A 17337-nucleotide genomic window follows, 5' to 3' on the forward strand; every position below is an offset into this window, starting at 1 on the left:
AGAGCTGCCACCCCAGGGGGGCATTATCCTGGCTCTGGGGCAGTGCAGGATGTCTCCCAGTGCCCTCTGGGGCTTTGGGAGGGCAGGCCAGACCCTGCGATTCTGTCCTAGAACCTGCTGGACTCCAAATCCCTGAAGCTGATTATCAGTATGACCCTGCATGACCGTACCACCAAGTCTCTGCTACACCTGCACAAGAAGAAGAAGCCACCCAGCATCAGTGCCCAGTTCCAGGTGGGTGGCCCGGGGGGGTGGAAGGGGGTGCTGAGCTCTGCCTGGCACTCACATGGGTGGGCCAAAACTAACCCAGCACAGGGAGCTTCTCATTATCCCCAGCGTTCTGACCGCAGCACCGTTTGCCATTTGGGGTTGGGTCATTATCCATGGTGAGGGCCATCCAGTGTGTTGTGGGCCTTTGAGCAGCGTTGCTGGCCTCCACCCACCAGATGCCGGTAGCATTGTCCAGACATGACTACCAAACGTCTCCAGATAGTGCCAAGGCTCCCTGGGGGAACACAGTCACCCTCAGTGGAGAACCACCATCTTAAAGAGTCATGAGTCAGCGTGTGAGTTAATGTGAACACTGAACTGTGTCCTTAGATCACATTTCCCTGTTTTCCCTGGTTGCCAGGAAGCTCAGGGACACTTTTTTCTTTCTTTCAGTGGGGTCCAATGGCCAATGAGGGCTTCCCTAGTGGCTCAGTGGTAAAGAATCCACCTGCCAATGCAGGAGATGCAGGTTCAATCCCTGAGTCAGGAAGATCCCCTGGAGGAGGAAATGGCAGCCCACTCCAGTATTTTTGCCTGGAAAATTCCATGGACAGAGGAGCCCAGTGGGCTACAGTCAGTGGGGTCGCATGAGTCGGACATGAGTTAGCAACTAAACAACAGATGGCCGCGGACTCTCACCATTAACTTTTCTGTTCCTTCCCATTCTCCACAATCTAAGTCTTTTGTTTCCACTTCAGCTTTTATTTATGTATGTATATATAATTACATCATTTAGAAACTCCCACAATGCCCTTTTGGAAATAACAGGCCAGAGACCAAAATCACTGCAACCATGATCCCTTCTGAGGCTGACTTTTTTTTTTTTTTTAATCAGAGAATTTAACATATGGAACTGGTTAAACAGGTACTAGAGGACTGAAAAGGCAGAAGGGGAACAGAGAGAGACCATTGAGATAGTAACCGTGGGCAGGAGCTTGTACCTCTAAGGCTGAAGGAACAAAAGGAACAGTTTGGGATTCTTAGAATTTAGGCACTTGGAAGTGAGGCCCTGCAGAGCTCAACCTCTGATAAGAGGGTGGCCGCCAGCTGGTGCTGACATGTCCGTGGGGGCAGGAGGAGACGCGTTCTGTTACTAACCAGGGTTCTTGGCCTCCTTTGACATGTGATTTAAATCCCTAGAAAGAGTTAATTTGATCCCACCACCTTCCCCGCCCCTTTCACCTGAGACAGAAACATGGCGGCCCTCGGCCTGGGGACCCACAGCTCCCTTGGGGGCCCTCTGGGTTAGCACAGCCTCCTGCGGCAACCTCCCCTGTTCCCTGTCAGCACAAATGCACCCCTGTTGATTCAGGAATGTGACCTGGATTGCCTTCCCTTGAGGGATGTGCCCCCGAGGGGGTCCCAGCCCAACACCTTCCCCCCTCTCTCTCCTCAGACTTCCCTGAATAAGCTCCTGGAGACACTAGGGAAGGCAGAGCCCTTCTTCATCCGCTGTATCCGCTCCAACGCCGAGAAGGTAAGGGCCGCCCCCCCATCTCCAGGGAGGCGAAAGCCAAGCCCAGGTCTGGAGACTGGCAGGGAGTGTTACTGTGTGTCTAGGGGTGGGGGAGTGCTGGGAGTCAGGAGGGTTGGTCAGGAGAGTGTCCACCTGGAGGAAGCAAGTGTCCACACAGGTTCTGAGGACTGGAGGAAGCTGGTTCTGCTACCAGCCAGGGTTCCTGGCCTCGTTGGACACGTATTTTAAAAGTGTGCTCTAGCTAGCAGGGGGTGACAGGGATCAGAAGGAGACAGCCAGGGCCATGTAGTGACCAGCCAGGAATAGAGACAGTCTCTGGAACATGGGGGATTCCCCAGTGGCTCAGCGGTAAGAGAATCCACCTGCAATGCAAGAGACGCAGGTTCGATCCCTGGATCGGGAAGATTCCCCTGGAGGAAGGCACGGCAACCCACTCCAGTATTCTAGCCTGGAGAATTCCATGGACAGAGGAGCCTGGCGGGCTACAGTCCGTGGGGTTGCAAAGAGTCAGACACGACTGAAGCAACTGAGTACACATACATGCACTGGAACATGGAGGGGCTCCAGAGAAAGTTGGCTCAAGGACAGACAGGTCAGGGTGCTCTTCAACTATATCCCCAAAGCAGTCAGCGCAGAAAATGTGCCAGCTGGGAGAGGTTGAGGTCAGAAAACAGGAGCCCAGAGCCTGTTGCTCATCCTGAACTTCCTGGGAGGACTGAGCACCAGAGTGGGGCCCCAGCAGCCAGTTCAGCCCCTGCTGCCAGGCTTTCTTCACCCCAGAGGTCCACTGGCGATTCTGTGCCCTCGAGAACTTTGCTGGAGCCATTCAGGACCTGGGCTCTCTCCTGGGCATGAGTGGATCTCTGAGCAACAACATCCTGGTGACTGTTCACCCACACTCTCTGTCTCTGCTTTTCTGTTTCTGTTCCTCTTCCTTGCTCCTGGGATGTTCCGCTAACCTCCAAAGCCCAGCTTGGCCCTGCCAGGTGCCAAGGCTTCACCATCACCAGGCGAGGACCTGGACTCAGGCTGTCTCCTCCTCCCCCACCCCATTCCTGGTCCCCCAGCAACGGAATCTCAGAAGTTTCTGTCCCCACCCCCACCTTCCACCAGCTGCAGAATCAGGCCCACTTGCCCCACCTGTTTGGATTTTGCCTCAATGTTGGACTATTCAGAAGACACTCCACCAACACCTGCTCTGGGCAGGACCCATGCTCACGGCCTATTCTTTGCTGTAGCATCTGTCCTGTGCTCTTTAGGGTACTGAGTAGCATTCTCTCCAGTCTTGGAGAGCCCACCAGATACAGAAGCACCTGCTACCCTGTCATGACATCTCTTGCCTCATGCCCTTCTCTTCCCTCCCTCCACTTAAAATAACATGCACCAGCATGGAGTCCAGGCCCCTGAGCTCTGGGCTGGAAGCTCACTGAACCCACCTCGTTTCAGCCTTTCCTCCCCCTCACCCCCAGCCCTCCAGCAGCAAGCACCTCCCTGCTGTCCATGACTTGGGCTCCCCTTTCTCCTCTGGGTTTTCACCTGGCTGCCTCCTGCCCTCCTCCCCTACCTGTCCTCTTCTCAGCTCTCAAGGCGTGGTCTAGGGTCCCCTTTCCTGTAACACCTCCCATGGCCCAGCCATGTGTTCTTTCTGCTAGATCCCCAGTACTCGTCCTAATCCCTGGCACAGGGTATGAGTTCAACATAGGTTTGGGAAGGGGCCTTTAAGAAATAAATCTTTGCACCAAGTTATCTTAAGTTAGGCAGTGAGAAGTATTATCTGTCTCCTGGACAGCAAGGAATAGAGCAGATCAGATGCCATGTTTCCTAGAAGAGATGAATGCCTCAGGTATCACTGCTGAGCAGCCCCACCTCTTTATTTCAAAAAGCATGACTGGGGCAAGAAAAAAGCCAGGTGCCTGCAGCTGCCGGGCTGGGGACAATGCCCAGACCAGCCCCAGCCCATGGATGTGTGCTGACTGCATCCGTATCTATAGTCTAGAGGGATGGCAGTCACATGGGAATCAGCACCTCCTCCCAGGGCTGCCTGTCCCCAGCCCCCTGCATACGTCTTCCCTGATCGCTCGATCCCATTTCAGAAAGAGCTGTGTTTCGATGATGAGCTGGTGCTGCAGCAGCTGCGCTACACCGGCATGCTGGAGACGGTGCGGATTCGCAGGTCAGGCTACAGCGCCAAGTACACGTTCCAGGTGGGACACGTTCACGCGCGCGTGCGGCTGTCTGGGACACGGGCCACCTCCAGAGAGAACACTCCTCCAGAGCCTGAGCCTGGCAGGTTACTTTCCATCAGGGTTTCTCCACCCTGATACTGATCCCCGAGTAGGGAAGATCACCGGGAGAAGGAAATGGCAATCGACTCCAGTATTCTTGCCTGGGAAATCTCATGGACAGATGAGCCTGGCGGGCTGAAGTCCATGGGGGTCTGCAAAAAAGTCGGACACGACTAAGCAACTGACAACAATAGCTGTTGGTATTTGTACCAGATCGTTCTTTCTCAAAGTAGGGGGGGTGGGCCTAGTTCCTCACAGGAGGCTTGTTAAACCAGACAGGGAAGAGGGAATCACACAAGCAGATCCCTGTGTAACTTGGCTCTTTATTGAGCATTTTCTGTAATAGGCACTTTTTTTTTCTTTCTCCAATCTTTATTTTTTTCTGAATATATATATTTTATTGAAGTATAGTTGACTTACAGTGTTTCAGGTACCCAGCAAGGTGATTCAGTTATACGTACACACATGTATTATTTTTCAGATTATTTTCCATTACAGGTTGTTACAAGATATTGACTTGTCTCTGTGCTTGTAATAGACACTTTTATACCCAGCTCTTTTATTCTGCCAACCAGCTGCAAGGGGGCCCTGGTTCCAGTTTTCCCAATATGGAAACTGAGACCCAAGGAAATGACTTCAGGGTCCCTGGGCTTTCTAGAAACCAGAGAATCACTAGTAACACCAAACTGGTGAAGACGAAATTTCAACAGATTTTCAACTGTGTCACCATTGACAGTTGGGGCTGGGTCATGCTCTATGGTGAAGGCCACCCTGTGCACCATTGCGTATTGAATAGCATCCCTGGCCTCCACCCACAAGATGCCAGGAACACTATTCCCCTGAGTTCTAACAACCCAAGATGTCTCCATTTAACACCAAACATCCCCAGGGGTTAGCATAGCCCAGGTGGAGAACCCTTGGCGTATGCAGGGAGCTGGCAGCAGCTGTGCAGTGCTTGAGTGAGCACTGGGCCTGAACCTAGAGGTGGAAGCCCGTGGTTCCCATTCCAGGTTAACCCGCATGGCCTCACGTACATGGCTTCATTGTGGCATGCCTGCCTCTTCTCATCCACAGAAACAGGAATATCATCTTTCTGATCTGCATAAACAGGAAAGGCAAATTGCCAAAAAAGGAGAAAATGCTGGTGTGTTTCACTCATGATTGGCTATTAAAAATTCAGCATAACTGTTTACTTAAAAAGGGCATACCAGGACTTCTCTGATGGTCCAGTGGTTAAGACTCCATGCTCCCAATGCAGGGGGCACAGGTTTGATCCCTGACTGGGGACATAGCATCTCACATGCTGCACAGCATGGCCAAAAAAAGGTCAGGGGGCATACCTTGGGAATTTTCCATGTGGTCCAGTAGTTAGGATGCTGCTCTTCTACTGCAGGGAATGCAGATTCAGTCCCTGGTCGAGAAACTTAGATCCCACATGCCATGCAGTGAGAAAAAGGCATACCTCCTGCTATGGTTCAGCCCTCTAAGGAATCACAGACTGTGAGCCCCCCAGAGTCAACTTCATCTTCTGGCTCTCCCCTGACAACGCCAGCAGCCAGCAGGTCCTCGTGATGATGATCACTCTCCCACTGACTGAAAGATCCAGTGCTCTGTGTCTGCAACAGCCTTTCCTAAGCTTCAGACTATTTCACAAAGTCCCAGATCTCAGTTTTGTCAGCACTATTCACATCAATTCAAGTTTTGGCTTTAGAAATTACTTGACCGGAGAGTTGCTAGAGCCCTGTTCTTTCTGGTGGCAGAAACCCTCATGTAGATTCTCCTTTCTTACCCAAAATCACCCAGGATTTCACGGAGCAGTTCCAGGTGCTTCTCCCGAAGAATGCCCAGCCCTGCAGGGAGGTCATCTCTGCCCTGCTGGAGAAGATGGACATAGACAAGAGGAGCTACCAGATCGGCAAGACCAAGGTCAGCGATCGCAGCCCTCGGAGGGCCCTTGTACCCATACCTTCCACTCCACACGGGGTCCTCGCACAGCCCACGCCACTCCGTGGAAAATAAGGGCTCTTCTGAGGAAGTACATTTCTTGGGGTGCAGCACGTTATTTCTTCCTGGAAGGCAGAGGGACAGGCCTAAGGTGTGGGCCTCAGGCGTCAGTTTCTCATTTATAGGCTAGGAACCATCGTACCGTAGCACAGGGTGTTCAAGGGACTGGTCAGTAACCTCTGTGATGTCTCACAGCTCCCCAGCAAGTCAGATGACCCAGCAGTTCCTCTCCTAGATATGAACCCAAAAGAACTGAAAACACGTGCAAACAAATCCTAGTACGTGTACATTCATAGCAGCACAGTTCTAGTCAGAATTGCCAAAGGGTAGAAATAGCCCCTCTGTCCATGAGCAGATGATGGATGAATAAAACGCGGGCCTTTCACGTAGCGGAATCTTATTCAGCTCGCATACACACTTACGTGGTGAGCCTTGAAACTGTTAACACTGAGTGGAAGAAGCCAGGCACGAAAGGCCCTGTAGTGTATGATGCAGTTTATATGAAACGTCCAGAACAGGTAAATCAATAAAAACGGAAAGCGGGGGCTTCCCTGGTGCTCCAGTGGTTAAGACTCTGCACTTCCAATGCAAGGGATGCAGGTTCAATCCTGGTTCGGGGGCTAAGATTCAACATGCTGTGTGATGTGACCCCCCAAAAATTTTAAAAATAAGACAAAGCAGATTAGGGGTTTCCAGGGGCTGAGGGAGGGGGATTAGGAAGTGACTGCTAATGGATACAGTTTCCCTTGGGATGGATGGCATGCTTCACAGCTGCATAGAGGTGACAGCCGCACAGTACCATGAAAGCACCAAACGCCGCCCATGACTCACTTTAAACGGCTCATCTTATGTTATGGGAATTCTATCTCAACGTGTATTTTTTTTTTTAAAAGAAACTCCTCTTGCTCAGGTCAGTAGTCAGTACACCAGCTCGGTCTCGCTCACTACCAAGTAGGCTGAGCAGACCTGAGTACAGGGGTGCTGGAGGCCTCGCCGACCCTTCCTGTGCCCGCCCCCAGGTCTTCCTGAAGGAGACCGAGCGGCAGGCCCTGCAGGAGACACTGCACCAGGAGGTCGTGCGGAAGATCCTGCTGCTGCAGAGCTGGTTCCGGATGGTGCTGGAGCGCAGGCACTTCCTGCAGATGCGGCAGGCGGCCATCACGATCCAGGTGCTAAGGGGGCCCACGGGGCAGGTGGCGAGGCTGGCTGGGGCCACGCACACCCAGCCCCTGAACGCCCCCTCCACTCTCAGGCCTGCTGGCGGTCCTACCGCGTCCGCCGGGCACTAGAGAGGATGCAGGCGGCTGTGTTCCTCCAGGCCGCGTGGAGGGGCTACCGGCAGCGGGCTGCCTACCAGCGCCAGAGACAGAGCATCATCCGCCTCCAGAGCCTCTGTCGGGGGCACCTGCAGCGCAAGAGGTGAGCAGAATGGGACCAAGCACCCCCCCACCCAACCCCCCAGAACGTTCCACCCACTCAACACTCAAGTGCTACCTGAGATATCACCTGGCCGGTGGAGCTGTCAGGATGTCCCTGTCTGGATGCAGGGAGGCTGAGGAGGGGCTGGCAGGCGTCTAGCCTGTCTGGGCACACTGGGCCCTAGAGAGACACTCCAGGGCTGGTAGGTGGCACCTATGGCAACCCCAGATCACCATTGGTAGCACTCAGTCTCTGCCAGAGGACCCCCCCACCCTTCTACTGCACCTGCCCACCCCTAGCCACTGAGCAGAACACGTGGACTCAGAGGGTTCAGGCCACCAGGACCAACCCTCAGGGGGGCCCCCTTGTCCCCACTCACAGGGAGTCCACCAGGCCAGGGACCCCAGAGGAATTCAGGGAGTTCTGAACAGATCCCTCCTGCAACAAACCTAATAAAGGTCCCCCTGACCCTGATGGCTCAGATGGTAAAGAATTCGCCTGCAATGCAGGAGACCCAGGTTCAATCCCTGGGTCAGGAAGATACCCTGGAGAAAGAAATGACTACCCACTCCATGGGATTGCCTGGAGAATCCCATGGACAGAGGAGCCTGGCGGGCTACAGTCCGTGGGGTACAGTCCATAGAGTTGGACCCAACTGAGCAACCAGCACTTTTCACTTTTTTCACTGAAAAAAGTGTCAGTAGTCAGTAGTCAGTACACCAGCTCGGTCTCGCTCACTACCAAATGGGCTGAGCAGACCTGAGTACAGGGGTGCTGGAGGCCTCGCCGACCCTTCTGTGCCCGCCCCCAAGTCTTCCATTAGGCAGCAGTGCCCATGACAACATGAGGCTGTTCCCTGCCTCCCCCCTTTCCTGGCTGAGGATGGGTCCACCTTTCCAGAAGCATCTCTGGGGGCCAGGGTCTCACCCCTTGGCAGAGGGGGAGCCTGGCCCCCCAACCCTGTACCTGCAGGTGGAACAGGGTTCCCCAATGCCCTGGGTGGATTTGCTCCTGAAATCACCTCCTTTCCTCCCCCACCCCACCAGCTTCAGCCGGATGGTGGAGGAGAAGCAGAAAGCTGAAGAGAAGGAGAGGGAAGCCGAGCAAGCTGCGAAGAAGGAAACCGCCGAGGCCGGGCTGGCCCAGGCAGCTGGGCCAGAACCCGAGCAGGGCCTAGAACCCTCCACGGAGGGCGAGCCTTTGGATCTGGAGCCCGAGGTGTGGCTCAGCGATGGGGCTCCCCCAGCCGAGAGCTGCCAACGTGAGAAGGAGGTCCCAAGCGTGGAGAAGGCGCCCCCAACCCAGAAACACGCGGCTGAAGGTCGCGAGAAAGTGCCCCGCAGCCGAGAGAAACGTGAGTCACGGCGACAGCGGGGGCTGGAGCACGTGAAGCTCCAGAACAAGCACATCCAGTCCTGCAAGGATGAGCACACCCTCAGAGAACTTTCTGGAAAGGCTGTCCCAGGGTCAGAGGAGAGCCTCCTGGAAGACAGAAAGGAGGGCAGGGAAGATGAAAGCCCTTCGGATGCCAGGACTGAGATGGAGATGGTGGCTCCCAAGAAGCAGCCTCAGGTGCCCCCACAGGCCACGCCGAGCAGCCTGGACTCGGGAGCAGCCCAGGCCGGGAGCTCCAGGCCCAGCCACGAGGAACGACCCACCAGCCTGGCCCTGGACAGCAGGGTCACCGTGCTGGGTCCCAGTGCCACCCCGGAGACCCCCAAGGACAAGAGCAAGCCGGGGATCGGCCCCAGGGCCCAGGAGAGGCCTGACAGTCCTGGAGGCTCCACACAGATTCAGCGGTACCGGGATCCTGACACTGAGCGGCTGGCCAACGCTGTGGAGCTGTGGCGGGGCAAAAAACTAATGACCACGGGCAGCAACACCATGCTGAGTCAGTCCCTGGACCTCAGCGACCGGCACCGGGCCGTGGGGGCCACCCTCACGCCCACAGAGTAAGCCTGCACCCTCCTTTATCTGAGCGAGGGCTGGGGATGCCGGGGAAGTAGGGGTGGCTGCACAGCCGTGCACAGCATCACATCATGCATCTCAGAAACACGTGCGGTTCAGGGCCCGAGAGCTGACACCAGGCGGGCAGCAGCCCCAGAGAAGCAGGGGACTGGAGGGAAGGTTGGGAAAGACGAAGGACCTGCCCAAATGATCCCTATTCACACAGAAAGCCTGCAGCCTGGTGGGGGCGTGGCCCCTCGGGTTGAGGTTCTCCCCTCTCCAGCCTTGTGGGGGGTGGCCCCTCGGGTTGAGGTTCCCCCCTCTCCAGCCTTGTGGGGGGTGGCCCCTCGGGTTGAGGTTCCCCCCTCTCCAGCCTTGTGGGGGGTGGCCCCTCGGCTTGAGGTTCCCCCCTCTCCAGCCTTGTGGGGGGTGGCCCCTCGGCTTGAGGTTCCCCCCTCTCCAGCCTTGTGGGGGGTGGCCCCTCGGCTTGAGGTTGCCCCCCTCTCCAGCCTTGTGGGGGGTGGCCCCTCGGCTTGAGGTTCCCCCCTCTCCAGCCTTGTGGGGGGTGGCCCCTCGGCTTGAGGTTCCCCCCTCTCCAGCCTTGTGGGGGGTGGCCCCTCGGCTTGAGGTTCCCCCCTCTCCAGCCTGCCTGGACCTGTTTCCTCATCAACGGGTCGGGGTGATTGCACACATACACCTAGAGGTTGAAAGAGCAGCTCCCAACACACGTGGACCCCTTCTCCTTGTTCATTTGCTAAGTTGTGGCCAGTTCTTCACGACCCCATGGACTGCACTTCGTCAGGCTTCCCTGTCCTTCACCATCTCCCACAGTTTGCTCAAACTCATGTCCATTGAGTCAGTGATGCTATCCAACCATCTCATCCTCTGTCGCCCCCTTCTCCTCCTGCCCTTAGTCTTTCCCAGCTTCAGGGTCTTTTCCAATGCTTTGGCTCTTCACGTCACGTGGCCAAAGTATTGGAGCTTCAGTATCAGTCCTTCCTGTGAATATCCAAGGTTGATTTCCTTTAAGATTAACTGGTTCAATCTCCTTGCAGTCCAAGGGACTCTCAGGAGTCTTCTTGAACACCATAGTTCAAAAGCATCCATTCTTCAGTGCTCAGCCTTCTTTATGGTCCAACTTTCACATCCACACGTGACTACTGGAAAACCTGTAGACCCTGGACCCCTAGTAAGCTAAATATCAGTGACTCCAAGACCCAGCCCCTTGTCACAGAGGCTGGCTTCTCCAAAGGAAAGAAGAGGTGGAGGAAGACACAGACTTTCCGCTAGGACAGGCTTTCTTGGCCCCGGGGTGACAAGCCTCTGGGGCTGGCTCCATCTCTGTGGTGGGGGCCGTCCTGAACCCCTTGAGGTACAGAGCAGCATCCCCGGTTTCCACCCACCAGATGCAGTAGCACCACCCCTGCCCCAGTCCTGACAACCCCAAATGTCTCCTGCTCACCCTTGTCAGTAAAAGCCACATTTCTGTGATCTCACAGGGAGAGGCGCGTTTCCTTTTCCACGAGTGACATCTCCAAGCTCCTCCTGTCCCCATCCCAGACCAAGACTCAGGTAAAGTTTCAGGCGGCAGTTCCCACCCCTGAGGGTCCGAGCCCACTTCTATCTCAGCTGCCCTGGCACCACCAGAAGCAAACGGTGGATAGAAGGCACGACGGCACCGGGGGAATCCCTGCTTTCCCTCTAGCGAGGCTGCCTGCCTCTGCTCACCCAGCCCCACTCCCCTACAGCCTTCTGCAGAAACAGATGGGGAGCCCAGCACGAAGAAGCTGGCCATCCAGAAAAAGAAGTCGGCCGACGCAGCCTCAGGGACAGACGCCAGCCTGTCCCCAGGCTCCGCCGAGTCTAAGTAGGTGTAGGGTTTGGGGGTGGGCTTGGGTACACCCAGCGTGTCCAGGGCCTTCAGTCTCAGAGCAGTCTAGTCTCCTAAGCCAATCCCACTCCTGCTGCTGCTGCTTTTTTTGGGCACTCGGTTTGCAGGCTCTTAGTGCACTGACCAGGGATTGACTCGGACCCCTCAGCAGTGAAGGTGCCGAGTCCTCACCACTGGACTGCCAGGGAATTCCCATAAGCCAGTTACACTCAGGAAGCTCAGTGGGGGGGCATTTACTTGGCAGTTCCACGAAGAGAAACCCACATGGAGCACAGGTTATTGCTGCATCAGGGTGAAATGATTCCCACTGAAGCCTGGAGACAGTGTGGGTCACCTCCCCTGAGGCCGCAGGCAGTGTCCCTTTGGCCATTTGTGGAATCATTACCGGGCTTCCCAGGTTGCACCAGTGGTAAAGAACCCACCTGCTAATGCAGGAGACATAAGAGACTCAGGCTCAATCCCTGGGTCGGGAAGATCCCGTGGAGGAGGGCGTGGCAACCCATTCCAATATTCTTACCTCAAGAATCCCATGCACAGAGGAACCTGGTGGGCTCCAGTCCGTAGGGTTGCAGAGTCAGACACGACCAAAGCGAGTCAGCACGCATGAACAGAATCATCACTAGCTCCCAGGACCCCCATCCCCATGTCAGGGAACCCTCCAGGTCTTTGAATCACAAAATCTGGGTCACAGCTTTATCCCCAAGAAGTCCCTGCCACAGAGATGTAGGTGGTTCCCAGAACAGAGACGTTGGGCCCTGGGACTGGGGAGCTTTGATCTAAACACTGAATGCGAGCCTGAGGATAATGAGTGGACTGCAGTGGGAAGAGAGAGCCCCCCACTCTGGGGAGACCCCCACCGCCAAAACAAAGTACCAGAAACAGGGATGCTTCAAACAACAGGAACATACTCTCTCATTTTTCTGGAGGCCAGAAGTGTGAAATCGGGACGCGGGCAGGGCCGGGTGTCCCTCCAAAGTATCTCAAGGAGGGACCCCTCCTTGCCTCTTCCAGCTTCTGGGGGCTGCAGGCGCTCCTTGGCTTGTGGCTGCACCCCCTCCCCCAGTCTCAGCCTCCGTCTTCACGTGACACTCTTCTCCTCTCCCGTTTCTCCTCTTTTTTTTTCTGGCTGCGCTGGGTCTCGGTTGCTCTGCGCAGGCTCAGTAGTTGCGGTGCATGGGCTTAGTTGCCATGAGGCATGTGAGGTCTTAGTTCCCCAACCAGGGATTGAACCTGCGTCCCCTGCATTGGAAGGCAGATTCTTTACCACTGAACCACCCAGGAAGTCACTTTCTGTCTCTTATGAAGACAATTTGTCACTGGCTTTAGAGCCCATATGGGTAATCCAGGATGACTCGGAATCTTAAGATCCTTTGTTTAGTGTTTTAGTCCACGCAGGCTGCTGTAACAAAACACTACAGACTGAGCTGGAGGCTGGAAGTCCAAGGTCAAGGTGCCAACAGATTTGGTATCTGGTTCATAGAGGCCTTCTCACAGCGTCCTCACACGGAGGAAGTGGCAAGGGAGCTCTGGGAGTCTCTTAAAAGGGCACTAATCCCATTCATGAGGGCGCCACCCTCATGACCTAATTACCTCCCAAACAATCACAGCATCCCTAACACCATCACAGCATCCCTAACACCATCACACTGGGAGTTAGGCTTCAGTATACAGATTTAGGAGGACACCTTCAGTCCATAGCATGTGGTCATATCTGTAAAGACCCTTTTCCCAGATAAGGTCATGCTCACAGGCCCTGAGGGTTAGCACATGAACAAATCTTTGGTGGGTGGTCATCATTCACCCCATCACACATCCAGCACCCACAGTATATGATTTTGGGTTTATTCTTTGAGTCCCCCCACAGAAACCTCGTGCCTATAAAAATATCTTGGGGGAGGGAGGAGAGGGGGATTTTTTTCTCTCTCTCTTCTGCTGTGCAGGCCCTTTGCTGTGGCACATGACCTTCCCTAGTTGTGGCTCAAGGGCTGCAGAGCATGAGGGCTCAGTAGCTGCGGCGTGTGGGCTCAGCTGCCCTGAGGCATGAAGGATCTTGGTTCCCCAACCAGGGACAGAACCCAGATCCCCTGAACTTAAAGGCAGATTCTTAGCCACTGGCCCGCCAGGAAAGTCCTCAGTTTTCTTTACACGTGAAAATGGGGTCACACTGTGACGTCTGCTCGGTATCTCACTCTTCCACCTGACTCCCCTGTCAGTTCACACAAACCAACTTTATTTTTAATGGGATCCCCTGCCAGTGGTGACCAATGAAAGGGCTATTTCTCATTAACAGCAGGTTGACCCTTCCTTTGGCCTCAAATCTGCCTTCATTTCCTGGGACTTAAGTAGAGCCCCCTATTTTCTCCTATAGATCCACGTTTAAGAGACTTTTCCTTCACAAGAACAAGGATAAGAAATTCAGCGCCGAGGGTGGAGAAGAGACAGAGAGCGCCATACTCGGGCAAGCCATCCTGGAAGCTGCCACCACAAAGAAGAATCTAGAAGGTTGGTGATTCCCAGATTCAGAGATGGAGAGCAGAGCCCCTGGGTCCACTGAGGATCGTCCCAGGCGGGGACCTGAGTCAGCTGTGGGCTGAGCCCTGGTCACACAGTTTCAGGCTGGTCCCCATCCCCAGAGGCACTTTCTGGCCACAGAACTCAGTGTGCGGGGCGTGGGGCCCTGGTTCCCCATGCTGGTGGCCGCGTCCTCCCCAGAAACCCACCACACTTACCAGCCTCTCCTGCCCCCTTCCCCACCCCTCCAGTCCCCTCCAGCCACCAGCACCGTCATGCCACAGGTGAGAAGCACCCCAAGGAGCCAGGAGGCAAAGGGAAGAAGAACCGAAACCTCAAGATTGGTAAAATCACGGTGTCGGAGAAATGGCGCGAGTCCGTGTTCCGCAAGATCACCAACGCCAATGAGCTCAAGTACCTGGATGAATTCCTACTCAACAAGGTGGGCGGTGGGGCCCTGGGCCGGGAACGCTCGGGGCAGGGGTCCCACGCAGAGCAGCCCCAGAACACCCAGGGCCACTGCCCCTTGGTAGTTTTCACACCAAAGCCCTTATCGTGTGGGGACAGAAAGGCCAGGTCCGTGGTTCCCACACACAGAAGGTTCTGGAGATCACATGCTTCTGTCTGTGTTTGGCATCTGCTGGTGTTCTACAAAACCCAGCTAGGATTCCCGTGAGAGGACTTGTAGTCTGCAGTCGTCCTGTTCTGTACACATACTGACACGCCGGCAGATGTGTGCCTTACTACAAGGACTGCACAGAGTGTGAGGAGCCGTGTCAACCCAAAGCATCTGATTCTGGGGCCCAGCCCCACACTTCACCCACTGAAGTGGCCGCGCGTACACAGGCGTGTGCACACACGGGCTGGGCGCCCGGCAGATGGTTTTACTCTGCGGCTCCCGCCAGGACGATGCGATCTGCCGACGGAAGACACTCGGTTTGCTGTCTCACAGCGCCCCTTGGGGCAGTGTCCTGCTTTCTCCACGTGAGGAAGCACTGGCCTCCAGAACGGCCTTCTAAACAGAGCAGCAGACACACAAGTGCAGCCACGCTGTTCCTCGCCCTACCACGCAGCTGCAGTTGATCGTGCACAAATGACTTTATCTAGAACACTTTTGGGGACCTCCCTGGTGGTCCAGCAATTAAGACACTGAGCTCCCTATGCAGGGGGCCCAGGTGCGATCCCTGGCCAGGGAGCTAGATCCCACACGCCACAACTAAAACCCAGCTTGCGTGCATGCTCGGTTGTGTCTGACACTGTGCAACCCCGTGGACGAATTTTCCAGGCAAGAGTGGGTAGCCATTTCCTTTTCCCGGGGATCTTCCCAACTCAGGGATCCAAGCCAATTCTCTTACATCTCCTAAATTGTAGGCGGCTTCTTTACCACTGAGCCACCTAGGAAGCTCCCAAGACCCAGCACAGGCAAATTAATTAATTTAAAAAAAAATTTTTTTTTACAAAATGCATTCAGTGCAAGGCAATGATTGAGCACTTACTGTGTACTAGAGGGGCTTCCCAGATGGCACTAATGGCAAAGAACCCACCTGCCAGTGCTGGGGCTGCATCCTTGAGTCAGGAAGATCCCTTGGAAGAGGGCATGGCAACCCACTCCAGTATTCTTGCTTGGAGAATCCCATGGACAGAGGAGCCTGGTGGGCTACAGTCCATGGGGTTGCAGCTGACTTGACTTAGTCACATGTGTGCAATAACGGTAAAGAAATCAGGTGTATTCACACCTCAGTTTCAGGCAGCCCCACAGCCAACAGAGCAGCATTTGAGAGCTTCAGAGGGTGCCATCAGGCTGATAGGAACAATAAAGGGTTAAGATGATCAGGCTATGTGAGGCAGCCCCAGTCCTGGGCTGTGGCCAGGAGTAAGCGCCTGTGCCGGGCAGCAGGAAGGGCCCCGTTAAACCAGGGTTTCTCAGCCAGGGCTGAGTCTGCCCCTAGGGGACACTTGGTAACATCTGCAGATGGTTTTGGTTCTCACAACTGGGAAGTGTTCCCAGCACCTAGCGGGAGAGGCCAGGATTGCTGCTCGACACCCACAGTAAGTGATCCCAGAGAGAGCAGGGTTGACAGGAGGGCCCAAATGGTTCCCAGGGGAGCCAGGGAAGGACCTGGGACAGGGCAGAGCAGTGACCACCCAGATGCCTGGCTCCAGGCAACGCGGGGTCAGCGGGTCTCTCCCTCCCTCTCCAGGTGAATGACCTGCGTTCCCAGAAGACTCCCATTGAAAGCTTATTCATCGAAGCCACCGAGAAGTTCCGGAGCAACCTCAAGACCATGTACTCCGTGCCTGTACGTGCAGCCCAGCCCCGGGGAGGGGCCCCGAGGCAGCCCCCACCCCTCCCCAGCCTGGGCCCCGCCATCAGTCCGTCCTACGGGAGGGTCACAGCCTGCGTTCCCACAGAACGGGAAGATCCACGTGGGCTACAAGGACCTCATGGAGAACTACCAGATCGTCGTGAGCAACCTGGCAGCTGAGCGTGGCGAGAAGGACACCAACCTGGTCCTCAACCTCTTCCAGTCGCTGCTGGATGAGTTCACCCGTGGGCACACCAAGAACGACTTCGAGCCTCCCAAGGTCGGTGCGGCCGCTCCGTGTGCGTGAGGGTCCCTGTGCTGGCATGTCACTGCGGGGGGGTGTCCCCAGGGGGCTCCATGCAGACCTGGCCTTTGTGCTCTCTCACAGCAGAGCAAAGCTCAGAAGAAAAAGCGGAAGCAGGAACGCGCTGTGAGTATGCCCGTCCTCGCGTGCATGGGTGTGTGTGTGTGTGCGTGCGCACGCACCCAGGGAAGCATGCGTTTTCCCACCCAGCCCTAAGGGATCCCCATCCTGAGATGCCATGGGAGGCATCCCCACCAAATGGTGCCCTGGTGCCTCCGGGGGTGCAGCTGCCCACTCAGCACCCCCCGCCACCCCAGGTCCTGCAGCACAATGGGCACGTGTTTGTCAGCTACCAAGTGAGCATCCCCCAGTCCTGTGAGCAGTGCCTCTCCTACATCTGGCTTATGGACAAGGCCCTGCTCTGCAGCGGTGAGTGCCCCTCCCCTGGCCCCCTGCCCCATCGCACCCCCTGACCTACCCCCAGGCCCCCCCGGATGCCCACCCCACACCCTCTGACCCCCACCCCGACTACATCCCCAGCCCCTCACTGTGGGGCTTCAGCCCAGCTACAGGACCGCCCCCAGACTTCCCTGGTGGTCCAATGGTTAAGACTCCGCCTTTCCAATGCAGGGGGCACAGGTTTGATTCCTGGTCAGGGAAGTTCCACATACCACAGGATGTGGCCGAAAATAAATACACAGAAAAAAAGAACAGTGCCCCTCACCACGGGGCAGCGAGGCCGCACCTCACCCACTCATACCCCACCGCTACTGTCATGCTGGGTCAGAGGCCAGTCCTCAGCCGACCCCAAGGCCTCCCCCAACTCCGCAGCCACCCCTATGCACGCCCACCTGGCCAAGTCCCCCTGGGCCGTATTTGTTCTTGTTGCCCTCGCTGCCTGAACTGCCAGCCCCTCCTCATGT

General features: G+C 55.8%; 1 protein-coding gene across 19 annotated transcripts in view; it reads left to right on the forward strand.

The window, feature by feature from the left end:
* Positions 1–17337, forward strand: part of MYO9B (myosin IXB) — a 108281-nt gene that overhangs the window by 83215 nt on the left and 7729 nt on the right. For 14 of the 19 annotated variants that reach the window (XM_044948278.2, XM_044948282.2, XM_044948285.2 and 11 more), the window contains 15 exons: positions 112–234; positions 1667–1747; positions 3841–3951; positions 5836–5958; positions 7056–7205; positions 7289–7455; positions 8502–9407; positions 10902–10974; positions 11151–11269; positions 13662–13795; positions 14056–14246; positions 16006–16104; positions 16217–16390; positions 16499–16540; positions 16732–16843. In XM_044948278.2, coding sequence (XP_044804213.1) covers positions 112–234; positions 1667–1747; positions 3841–3951; positions 5836–5958; positions 7056–7205; positions 7289–7455; positions 8502–9407; positions 10902–10974; positions 11151–11269; positions 13662–13795; positions 14056–14246; positions 16006–16104; positions 16217–16390; positions 16499–16540; positions 16732–16843 — 2605 coding nt within the window. The remainder of the gene's footprint in view (positions 1–111; positions 235–1666; positions 1748–3840; positions 3952–5835; positions 5959–7055; positions 7206–7288; positions 7456–8501; positions 9408–10901; positions 10975–11150; positions 11270–13661; positions 13796–14055; positions 14247–16005; positions 16105–16216; positions 16391–16498; positions 16541–16731; positions 16844–17337) is intronic. The other 5 variants (XM_044948279.2, XM_044948283.2, XM_044948292.2 and 2 more) reach the window with 2 other exon arrangements.

This window comes from Bubalus bubalis, chromosome 9 (genome assembly GCF_019923935.1).
Source record: "Bubalus bubalis isolate 160015118507 breed Murrah chromosome 9, NDDB_SH_1, whole genome shotgun sequence".
Lineage (NCBI taxonomy): Eukaryota > Metazoa > Chordata > Mammalia > Artiodactyla > Bovidae > Bubalus > Bubalus bubalis.